Source organism: Halichondria panicea, chromosome 5 (genome assembly GCF_963675165.1).
Source record: "Halichondria panicea chromosome 5, odHalPani1.1, whole genome shotgun sequence".
In the NCBI taxonomy this organism is placed as follows: domain Eukaryota; kingdom Metazoa; phylum Porifera; class Demospongiae; order Suberitida; family Halichondriidae; genus Halichondria; species Halichondria panicea.
In genome coordinates, this window is record NC_087381.1 from 5,787,107 (window position 1) to 5,798,232 (window position 11,126).

The following is an 11,126-nucleotide window of genomic DNA, read 5'->3' on the forward strand; positions in this document are numbered from 1 at the left end:
AATTACAAAATTAATTTTCAATGCGCATGCTCAGTACCGTCCACAGCGACTAAGAGACTCTTGTCTGTCACATCAAAGTCAAAGTAAGCTGTATATTAGTGCATGTATGGATATGATAGAAGAGTGTATATGCCTGTACGCCCTAAGCAATCCATAACACAACGTAGACTTGTTATACCTATAGCAGGTACATCTAATTTTATACCCAATATCGCATGCATGCATGCATGCGCCAAAGTTAAGGCTGCTGGTCCTAAATCTACGAAATCCTTTAGAATATTTTGCTGGTGAAAAATCCGGTTTGCGAATGAGCAGAAAAAAATTGACCCTTTCCTTGATCTAACTATTGCGATTTGACAAGGATCTTACCAGTATACATACATCATGCATGTATACTATAATTAGGTTTTGTATCAACCCTAGCAAAGTTCGCATAATGTTTGATACTCGCAAAACATTCTAGTAATGTGGTAACGGTCTTTCCGCGCTTTATACCCTCGAAATAATACCCGCTATACGATCATTACACACTCTATAAATTAACAACGAATCTGATTCAGTGTACTGGCAATAACTTTCCAGCCCATTTAATTAATTATGTAGACACTCTGAGCAAATCCTTAAATGGATTGAATGTGAATGTGTACTGCACTGATGTGTATACCTGTTTTTATACAGGGAACTCCCCCGAAGCAAATCACCCACTATAACAATCAAACTGTTAAACCATAAAACCAGAAACATTCCAAGAAAGTGTTATCTGCCCTCACTAACTCAATATATGGCCTCCAATACCAACTCCTCTGCAACTTGTGGTATATGCTCAGAGCTGTACCAAGATCCACGCATGCTCAATTGCCTACACTCATTCTGCAAAAAATGCTTGGAAAAGAGACTCGACGAAGGACCTTCCAAATCGAGCCTAGCCTGCCCCACGTGCAATGAATCTTCCTCTCTGTCTAGTCGTGGTATAGAGTCATTATCAAAAGATCTTATGAAGCAGAGGTGGCTGAATTTGAAGGCTTGATCAAAGGTGACAAATCTGTTTCTTGCGATGACTGTGTGAAGCGCGGACCTGCTGCCTTCTTTTGTTGTAGCTGCTGTGAATTTCTTTGTGAAAATTGTGGCGACCATCATCGCTCCTCAAGAAAAACTAAAACCCACGAGTTAGTTAGTTGCACTAAAGAAGGTGGAAAGGAAAATATATTCAAGAGCGTAGCTCACAAGCCTCTTACCTGCTCAGTGCACTCGAAGGAATCTCTCGACTATTACTGCAACACATGCAACGACCTGCTCTGTATTCGCTGTGTGGTTGGAAAGCATAAGGAACATGCTTACGAAGAAATGGATTCTGTTCGAGAGAAGGAGAAATCCGAGCTTATTTCTTGCCTTGGGAAAACCGAGGCTGCAAAGGACAAGTTGAAGAACTCCATTTCACGAGTAGAAAAAGTTATGCAAGGTGTTCAAGCAAATCACAAGGAAGTCGATCACAAAATCAATGACATTTTCAACCACCTTCAGCATAAACTAAAAGCTCGAAAAGATGCACTCTGGGCCAAAAGCGCTGATGTGGCACTCGGCAAGGAGACAGCGCTTACTCTGCAGGGCGAAGAACTCAAGAAAATGGAAAACTCACTTTCTGAAATTTGCTCAAAGTTAGAGTCGGTCACGCAAGAGTACACGGCCGTAGAAATACTTTCTGCCAAACAACCAATAACGATTAGAGCTCAACAACTTCTCGATACATTTGATAAATGCTCTCTTGATCCTTGCAAGCTAGATACAATGCCAGTATCTCTCTCTAGCACTCAACTTGAAAACGAAATCGATGCTTTTGGAGGAGTGAGTGGTGGCTGCATGCCAAGACGAAGTACAATTGATCTAGGGAAGCCAACTGCTGCTGTAGGGAGGGAGAGAAAGTTACTTTTCACTGCAAGAGATGATAATGGAAAACCTTATATTCTTGTGGGTGAGCCGGTGAAAGTTTCTCTAGCCCTGATGGGTTCAAATGAAGCAGGGATCTCCGGTGTTGTAGTTGACAAGAAGGATGGTACTTATGGTATTAGCTTCACACCAAACGCAGCTGGTGAACACAAGCTATCCATCACCATTAGCAACGAGCAAATTGAGGAGAGTCCGTTTGCGTTTTACGTTCGACAGCCAAGAAATTACGCTTCATTGTCCGCATGTTCTCATGCGTTTTCAATTTCTAGTAACCCTGGTGATGTTGCCGTCGATGATGACAACAATATGTACATTGCTGTATATGGATATCATTGTATCTCAGTGTTTGATCAAAATGGTTCCAACATTCGAACCATAGGAACAGCCGGAAGCACCGGATCTGCAGACAGTCAGTTCTACCACCCATACGGAATTGCCTTGAAAGGAAACATCATGTATGTAGCTGACACATCTAACCATCGAATACAAAAACTTACTTTGGACGGCAAGTTCATTTCCAAGTTTGGTTCAAATGGTTCTGGGAATGGACAGTTGAGCAACCCTCGAGGAATTGCTATTGACAAGAATGGAAGAGTGTTTGTATCAGAACAGAATAATCGGCGGGTTTCCGTGTTCCAATCTGATGGTGAATTCTCTCACCACATTCAAGGCAATGCTGCTGACAATAGCACTCTCGTTAACCCATGGGGACTAGCATTTGATAATGAGGGGAATCTACATGTTGCTGACTATAGCTCCCACTTGATCAAAGTATTCACTCCAGAAGGCAATTTTGTCTCCCAGTACGGCAGTGGGATTATCCAATCTCCAGCAGGGATCGCTATTGACGATGAAGGTTTTACATTTATCGGTGAACATAACAGCACGAGCAGTCGATTGATTATTCTCAATGCCCAGCACCAGCCAGTCAATATATATAATATACGGAACTTTAATTATGTCGTTGGAGTTTGTAACGACAAAGATGGTAATGTTTTTGTGTGCGATCACAGCAATAAACGTGTCATGAAGTACTAGCAAACAGCATAATTGTGTTTGGTATACTATAATTATAGCCTTTATTAGAACAGATTAATTATATACCATTATATTGCACGTGTAAACAAAATTTGTATAAGATGCTGATTACCATAACGGTATAGCAGGTAATTTTCGGGGGTAAAAATATCATAGGTAATATTTTCGTGGTTGGAAATTGCCACTGCAGGTAAAGGTAAGCAAGGTTGCTTCATTCGTGGGTAAAATATTCGTGGTCAGACATTAATTAGTGGTCATGCATGCAGACTTTCAAATGAAAACAATGAAAATTACCCGCTAATGCAGTATACGTATAATTATATATCAAAGGTTTTTCGAAGGGCTACAAAAACAGTTGAAATCGGACGTTTGCAACATACACGCTAGATGGACAATTACAGCATAGATACTATAAATTACAGTATAACTCCGAAAACATTAATATTGCCTACAGTAGACTCCGGTCACCCTTGAGACCATGCAGGTTATAGTAGTCACCAAGCAGCGGTCCCACGAAATCAATCCATTCAACTTGGCCTAAATATTGCTTATAACCAAGCAAAGAGATCGTCAACATACAAATACAGCTAGCTGCCTTATCAAAAATGAACATAATCCATGCACTTTACTTTTCATAATAATTATAATAACCATTTCCATTGTTCAATGATGCACTATACCTGTGATACACATCAACAAAGTAAAGAGAGTAACATAAAATATTTAGTGAGAGAAGTAGGAAAACAAAACCAAAATAACTCCAGTGCAACAGAAAGAGAAGAGAGCTTGAATGGATTGGGTTCAGTACAAAACATACTCATTGCAACACATACATAAGAATAACACATACCATATAATTATAGGGTGGGTGGGTAATAAAGAGCAATTAGATTGACTAATAACAGGGGCAGAAGGGGGAGGTTGTTAATGTTCTCTTGGTAGCTCAGAGCTATCGTTAGTTTGGCAAGTTTGAGAGTCTTGTGGTAACAGTTCGTGAACGCGATACTTGTCTCGAATATAAGGCCGAACATCATCATCCTGTGAATAGTGTGTGTGTTTGAGGGATACGAAATAAGCAAATGCATCTTGTAATGAGCTACGCAGTGGAACACGGGGCACTGTATAGTCACACCACTCTATACGACTATACAAACTTATAGTGTCTGAAATTACTGTTGGTTTTGCCCCATAAGTCTTTATTCTACTTCAGTATTGAATGGATATAGCTACTGCACACATGGTTACACACAACCTACAGTGCTGCAAAGCTTGCACCATGCACCCTTGTCTAGGAGTGACTCCAAGAAGGGCACCATTTGCATGAGCTCAGAGTCAGTATCCTCCACAAACCAACTAGAGATAGGGACACCATTAGACATCTGTAGTAGAGAAACACACACGGTGCATTACTGAGGATTGAACACTATATACACACACGTGGCAGCACTGTTTACACTGTCAATTAAATCACAGATAACTTTACACAAATAATTTCACACCATGTTGTAATAGGATGTTTGTAAGCTCAGGGCTCAGAAAATACCACCCTTACAACATTGGACTACTTAGCCTTGAGAACAAAATGCTATACACCAGTAGTACACAACACACAATCAATACATTACTGCATTACCTGATAGCCAAAAGCTTGCGGTGAATTGTCCACTATAATGACTTTGAGAGATCATGTCCGAGAATACCGAGCTCTTTGATAAACAGGCCCCCTACACAAACACAGTGCTCACGAAACAATCGGTGTTGTACCAGCTTGCGATGAGGGTCCAGTAGATTCATCAGCTTATCTGCGTACTCTTTAGTGGAGGCTGTGAAAAGGATGACCTGTGTGGTGGGCGGGGGTTAGTGATCTTTACCTGATACAATACGCATTGTAATCACACATTGCTTGCGTTTCATTGTACAGTTGTAACTTTGATGATCTCTACCTGTCTTGTACTTCAAGAAAATTATGTGCATTTATAATTCAATATTATTGTATAATTATGTACCCCCCATAAGTAGTATTACTACCACTACACTTGCACAGCACTAGGAGTCAATTTAATTGCAGGGAGGACAGTTTAATACATCGATTAAAATACAATTAATATCAATGCTAGCTAGTTCAGGGCCAGTTACCTCAAACTTCTGTGATACTCTCTCAAGGAACTCTCTAGAGAACGGCCTCAGTCTAACGGAGACAGTGTAGTTGGTGCCACTGAAGTCAATGTTGAATGTGAAGTCAGGGTTGTCCAAATGTGTGAGACTGCAGTGAACTAACGTCTCATCCTGTGTGTGTGTGTGGGTGAGTGGGTGTGTGTGTTAAGTGTATAGAAACCATCAAAGAACGAATGTGTAAAATTCGTTAAAACCATCGAACACTTGTACAGTATATATAATTGGAACCTAAGTTCTAAGTGTACCCTACCATACAAAACCAGTAGAGACTGCAGCAAATCAAATATAACTGGCATAGGGATAACACACACACTCTGAATGCAGTGCTGCATGTGCACAGAAGTTTTGATGGCTAATTTTCACTCCCAACACAAACACTTGACGCAGTAAACCAGGCCTAGGACGTGGTCATATTTGTCTATTATGTTGTTAGTACCTAACTTGACCAGTGTGGGAACAGAGTATACATGATATGATACTTATATATGGGGAAACACACTCTGACTCTGAACAGATAGTTATTGTACATGCCACTCACCAGGTCCAGTGCTAGTGTGTATTCAAGAGCTCTCCTGGTCTTGTTGGGGAGGGCAGGAGGGCGACTCAGTATCACCTCCGGTAGAGAGGGGAGGTGCTTGATGAACGCATAGCTGTACACAAGAGGGAGAGGAAATAGAAATCACATTATAAATCACATTGTACAAGAAGCATGTTTTAATAGAAGACAATTAAATTGCCTAAGCAAAAAACTGCATCAATTCCTAGTCGGGAAAAGAAAGCCAACACTGATACAGTGCTATACTGTAACAGTGTTGGCTTCTACTGAAACAGAAGTACATGTACGTATACGGGGACTTTCAGCATCGCTAATTTGTACACATGATTCATTATTCCTAACAATACCCACCACCTTTACAAGACACTATAATACGACATAATGTATGCCACACAAACATACGTCAGTCATAGTAATGCTCAAACCAAAGGAAAGAGGACGAGATACACGAGTGTCTGATATTGCAGAGTGTGTTTGTCAACACAACACATTTGGATTGTCAGCAATAGCTGAGCCAAACAAACTATCAAACGGTAGAAAAACAAACACATTCTCAAAGTCTTCTACTGAGACACGACGACTTTAGAAATGGCAAAGCAGACGTACAGTGCTTGAAGGCAAGTAGCCAATAAGACATTACACCTCCGATTGGTCTACATGTATACAGTGTACAGTGTACTAGTTCTACGCTGAAAGTCAATCAGTTACTTAGGTCAATCGTGGTTTGTTGTCAGGCTATTCTCTTTTGCAAGCTAACGCTATTACATGTAGACTGAAGCAGCTACTAGCTAGTGCATGGTAAGTAATGTACCCAGACTTTCATAAAGGGGTGTGGCTATGTTCAATCATCAATGCAATCTCAATTCAATTAACATAGTGGTCACAAATTTGCCTCTTTTATTATGCCTGAGAGGTGGTTATCGAGGTGGTTAGTACCAACTGATCAGTGAGGGCACACTCCTCCCTCCCAGCACACGTTGTTGGTAGAGGGCATGTTCACTACCTCTAACAGAAACTTAAAGACCCAAACAAAAAGTATTATAATATTATGATATTTCAAGAGTTCCGTTAACCCATTGATAGCTGATCCCCCAAACTCTGAACCTTATGTCTCTACTTTACACTTACTTTGATCAACGCCGCTGTACAGATGGATTTTGGCCAATTGACTGCTTGATTTCTGTCCGTCAATGGTTAGGGTGAAGTTCTTGTGAAAGAAACGGGTCTCAGGTTTCAACAGCAGGTTGAAGTCCCTAAAGAGAATCGTAACATTCAGTATAGGTTAGTGTGAAATGTGTGCAAGTGCTGATGAAGACTAATGATACTTGTCTGCCGTATAATTATGGGATAGTCTAGCGCTGTCTGCAATAATAGTATTGATGTGAATGGAGCTATCAAGTGTTGGATGCATGTTACAGTACACACAAGTGTTGGGTGCATGTTACAGTACACACAAGTGTTGGATGCATGTTACAGTACACACAATTTCCACTCACCTTCCAAAGGCAGTGAACTGTAGTTCTAAAGACCTCTCCCCCAGCATACTGCGTCTCACTCTGTGATGGTTCCATAGCAACGACTCGTTGTCGTAGCTGAGAGGCTCGTAGTGACGAATAAAATGGCTCAGGGCTATAATTATGTATGTGTGTGTGTGTGTGGTGTGTGGGGGCATTGCGATATTACAGTTGTAAGCTGTTCTGTGGAATGAGAAGTAAAATCGTGCATTAAAAATCAATCACCTCACCAATCTTATACATGTACCTGAATGTGTATGAGCTAGGGCACTGTGCAGTAGGTGATATAAAGCAAACAACCCTCTCTAGCTTACTATACCGTGGCCAACTACAGGTGATAGTGTATATAATATCAGACTATCATTAAACCATTCTATCATCTCTGTCATAACACAGACACAGTACACTGTGAAGTCTCACCCTCTCCTCGGACGATCCCCAGGAGAAGAGCGACGCATAACAGGCTGTTATCATGTAAACGACTCTATCCAACATCAGTTCAATATCTGTCCTGTGAATGTTTCAGGATTTTGAGGTGGGGCAACCAGGTAGCTGATCTTACGGTGACACGCCCCTAAAAGTGAAATGTCGACCCTTTACCAGGTTGTTTCATTGTGGCGACATTATGCGCATGCTCAGTATCACCTTTTCTTCTCACAACTCGAACTCACACCGGTCAAGGTCAGGAACTCGTGAAGAAGAAGTAAGTATATACAGTAGTAAATGCCGTATGCCCTAAGCATCGATAAGCAATTCACAATGGATATTTACAAATACACACTATTTATTTACAAAGACTAGTCTACAGTAACTGTCTTTTGTGTATACACCAGTGCAGTGTGGTTATCTGAACAATATACATTGCAGTCTGTACAATAATCAAGACAATAAATACCCGTACATTATTATTACAATGACTGGACAATAATTTTCCAGCCCATTGAATGAATGTGTATGTAGACACTTCGAGCAAATGCTTAAATGGCCCGGATTGCAGTAGAGTCAGTAGATATGTACTGATGTGTATACCTGATTTTATGTACAGGAACTCCCCGAAGCAAATCACCCCACTATAGTTACAAAACTGTTAAACCATAAAACAAGAAACATTCCAAGAAAGTGTTATCTGCCCTCACTAACTCAACTATGGCCTCCAATACCAACTCCTCTGCAACCTGTGGTATATGCTCAGAGCTGTACCAAGATCCACGCATGCTCAATTGCCTACACTCATTCTGCAAAAAATGCCTAGAAAAGAGACTCGACGAAGGACCTTCCAAATCGAGCCTAGCCTGCCCCACGTGCAATGAATCCTCCTCTCTGTCTAGTCGTGGTATAGAGTCATTATCAAAAGATCATAGGAAGACTTATGAAGCAGAGGTGGCTGAATTTGAAGGCTTGATCAAAGGTGACAAATCTGTTTTTTGCGATCACTGTGTGAAGGGGCAAGCTGCCTTCTTTTGTTGTAGCTGCTGCGAGTTTCTCTGTGAGAAATGTGCCGACCATCATCGCTCATGGAGGAAGACTAAAAACCACGAGTTAGTTAGCTGTACTAAAGAAGGTGGAAAGGAAAATATATTCAAGAGCGTAGCTCACAAGCCTCTCACCTGCTCAGTGCACTCGAAGGAATCTCTCGACTATTACTGCAACACATGCAACGACCTGCTCTGCATTCGCTGTGTGGTTGGAAAGCACAAAGAACATGCTTACGAAGAAATGGATTCTGTTCGAGAGAAGGAGAAATCCGAGCTTATTTCTTGCCTTGGGAAAACCGAGGCTGCAAAGGACAAGTTGAAGAATTCCATTTCACAAGTGGAAAAGGTCATGCAAGGTGTTCAAGCTAAACACAAGGAAGTCGATCAGAAAATCAATGACATTTTCAACCACCTTCAGCGTAAACTAAAAGCTCGAAAAGATGCACTCTTGGCCAAAAGCGCTGATGTGGCACTCGGCAAGGAGACAGCGCTTACTCTCCAGAGCGAAGAACTCAAGATAATGGAAAATGCTCTTTCTGAAATCTGCTCAAAGTTAGAATCAGTTACAGAAAAGTACACAGCCGTAGAAATGCTATCTGCCAAACAACCGATAACAATTCGTGCTCAACAACTTCTCGACAACTTTGATAAATGCTCTCTTGATCCTTGCAAGCTAGATATAATGCCAGTATCTCTCTCTAGCACTCAACTTGAAAACGAAATCGATGCTTTTGGAGCAGTGTGTGGTGGTTGCATGCCAGGACAAAGTACAATCGATCTAGTGAAGCCAACTGCTGCTGTAGGGAAGGAGAGAAAGTTACTTCTCACTACAAGAGATGAAAATGGAAAACCTTATACTCGTGGGGGTGAACTGGTGAAAGTTTCGCTAGCCCTAATGGGTTCGAATGAAGCAGGTATTTCTGGTGTTGTAGTCGACAAGAAGGATGGTACTTATGGTATTAGCTTCACACCAAACGCAGCTGGTGAACACAAGTTATCCATCACCATTAGCAACGAGCAAATTGAGGAGAGTCCGTTTGCACTCTGTGTTCGACAGCCGAGAGATTACGCTTCGTTGTCTGCTAGTTCTCGTACGTTTTCAGTTTCTAGTTCTTCTGGTGATGTTGCCGTTGATGATGACAACAATGTGTACATTGCTGAACAAGGTTATCACTGCATCTCAGTGTTTAATCAAAATGGTTCCAATGTTCGAACCATAGGAACAGCCGGAGGTAGCGGATCTGCGGACGGTCAGTTTAGTGGCCCACTTGGAATTGCTTTAAAAGGAGATATCATGTATGTAGCTGACACAGATAACAATCGAATAAAAAAGCTTTCTTTGGACGGCAAGTTTATTTCCAAGTTCGGTTCAAGTGGTTCTGGGAATGGCCAGTTGAGCAACCCTCGGGGAATTGCTATTGACAAGAATGGAAGAGTGTTTGTATCAGATTACAGTAATCGGCGTGTTTCCGTGTTCCAATCTGATGGTGAATTCTCTCACCACATTCAAGGCAGCGCTGCTGATGATAGTGCTCTCAGTAACCCATGGGGATTAGCATTTGATAATGACGGGGATCTACATGTTGCTGATTATAGCTCCCACTTGATCAAAGTGTTCACTCTAAAAGGCAATTTTCTTTCCCAGTACGGCAGTGGGATTATCACATCTCCAGCAGGGATCGCTATTGACGATGAAGGATTAATATTTATTGGTGAATTCAACAGCACGAGCAGTCGATTGATTATTCTCAATGCCCAGCACCAGCAAGTTCATACTCTACAGAACTTTAATTTTGTCGATGGAGTTTGCACCGACAAATATGGTAATGTCTTTGTGTGCGATTACAAGAACAAAAATGTCATGAAGTACTGACAATAATTATAATTATTCATTGTACGTGTTTGGTCTACAATAAAACATAGTTATTATTGCGTGTACAATGTGTGTACAAATAAAAACATTTGGGGCCAAAATAAATTTATAAAAATGTAATTATACCGATGTTATTAGGGCGACATTTGTGTGGGTCCTCCACAAAAATTAGGTCTACGAAAAAAAAATTTAGCTAAAGAAAGACACAATGTATGTCGTTTGACCAGATAGGATTCAACGAAATACTTTTAGAGGCCATTTCTTAAGTACCTCGAAAATGTCGCGCTATATACGGTATATATATATATAATTATATATAATTTATACCGTTAATATAATTATAGCAATATCAAATTAAGATCAGCTATATACTATATTGAAATCAATCGGACGTTCGCAACACAAGCTATAGTTATGGACAATTTACCGAAAAAAGAGATACATTTTATTATTGTAGAAAGTGGACAATTTTGGGTCCTTTAAAGCACACATCATTATCGGAGCACTTTCATAGAACTACGTATAAGATAATATTGAAATCTGGCTGACCT

The 11,126-nt window shown here is 40.8% G+C and overlaps 1 protein-coding gene and 2 pseudogenes across 1 annotated transcript; 2 read left to right on the forward strand and 1 right to left on the reverse strand.

The window, feature by feature from the left end:
* Window positions 1-31: 31 nt before the first annotated feature.
* Window positions 32-3,013, forward strand: LOC135336089 (E3 ubiquitin-protein ligase TRIM71-like; annotated as a pseudogene).
* A 600-nt stretch (window positions 3,014-3,613) lies between these two features.
* Window positions 3,614-7,256, reverse strand: LOC135336403 (CTD small phosphatase-like protein 2-A; annotated as a pseudogene).
* A 506-nt stretch (window positions 7,257-7,762) lies between these two features.
* Window positions 7,763-10,665, forward strand: LOC135335944 (E3 ubiquitin-protein ligase TRIM71-like). The gene is made up of 2 exons (XM_064531665.1): window positions 7,763-7,930; window positions 8,273-10,665. Exon 2 carries the CDS (start codon window positions 8,374-8,376, stop codon window positions 10,573-10,575), a length of 2,202 nt encoding a protein of 733 aa, XP_064387735.1. The 5' UTR covers window positions 7,763-7,930; window positions 8,273-8,373; the 3' UTR covers window positions 10,576-10,665.
* The last annotated feature ends 461 nt before the right edge of the window (window positions 10,666-11,126 follow it).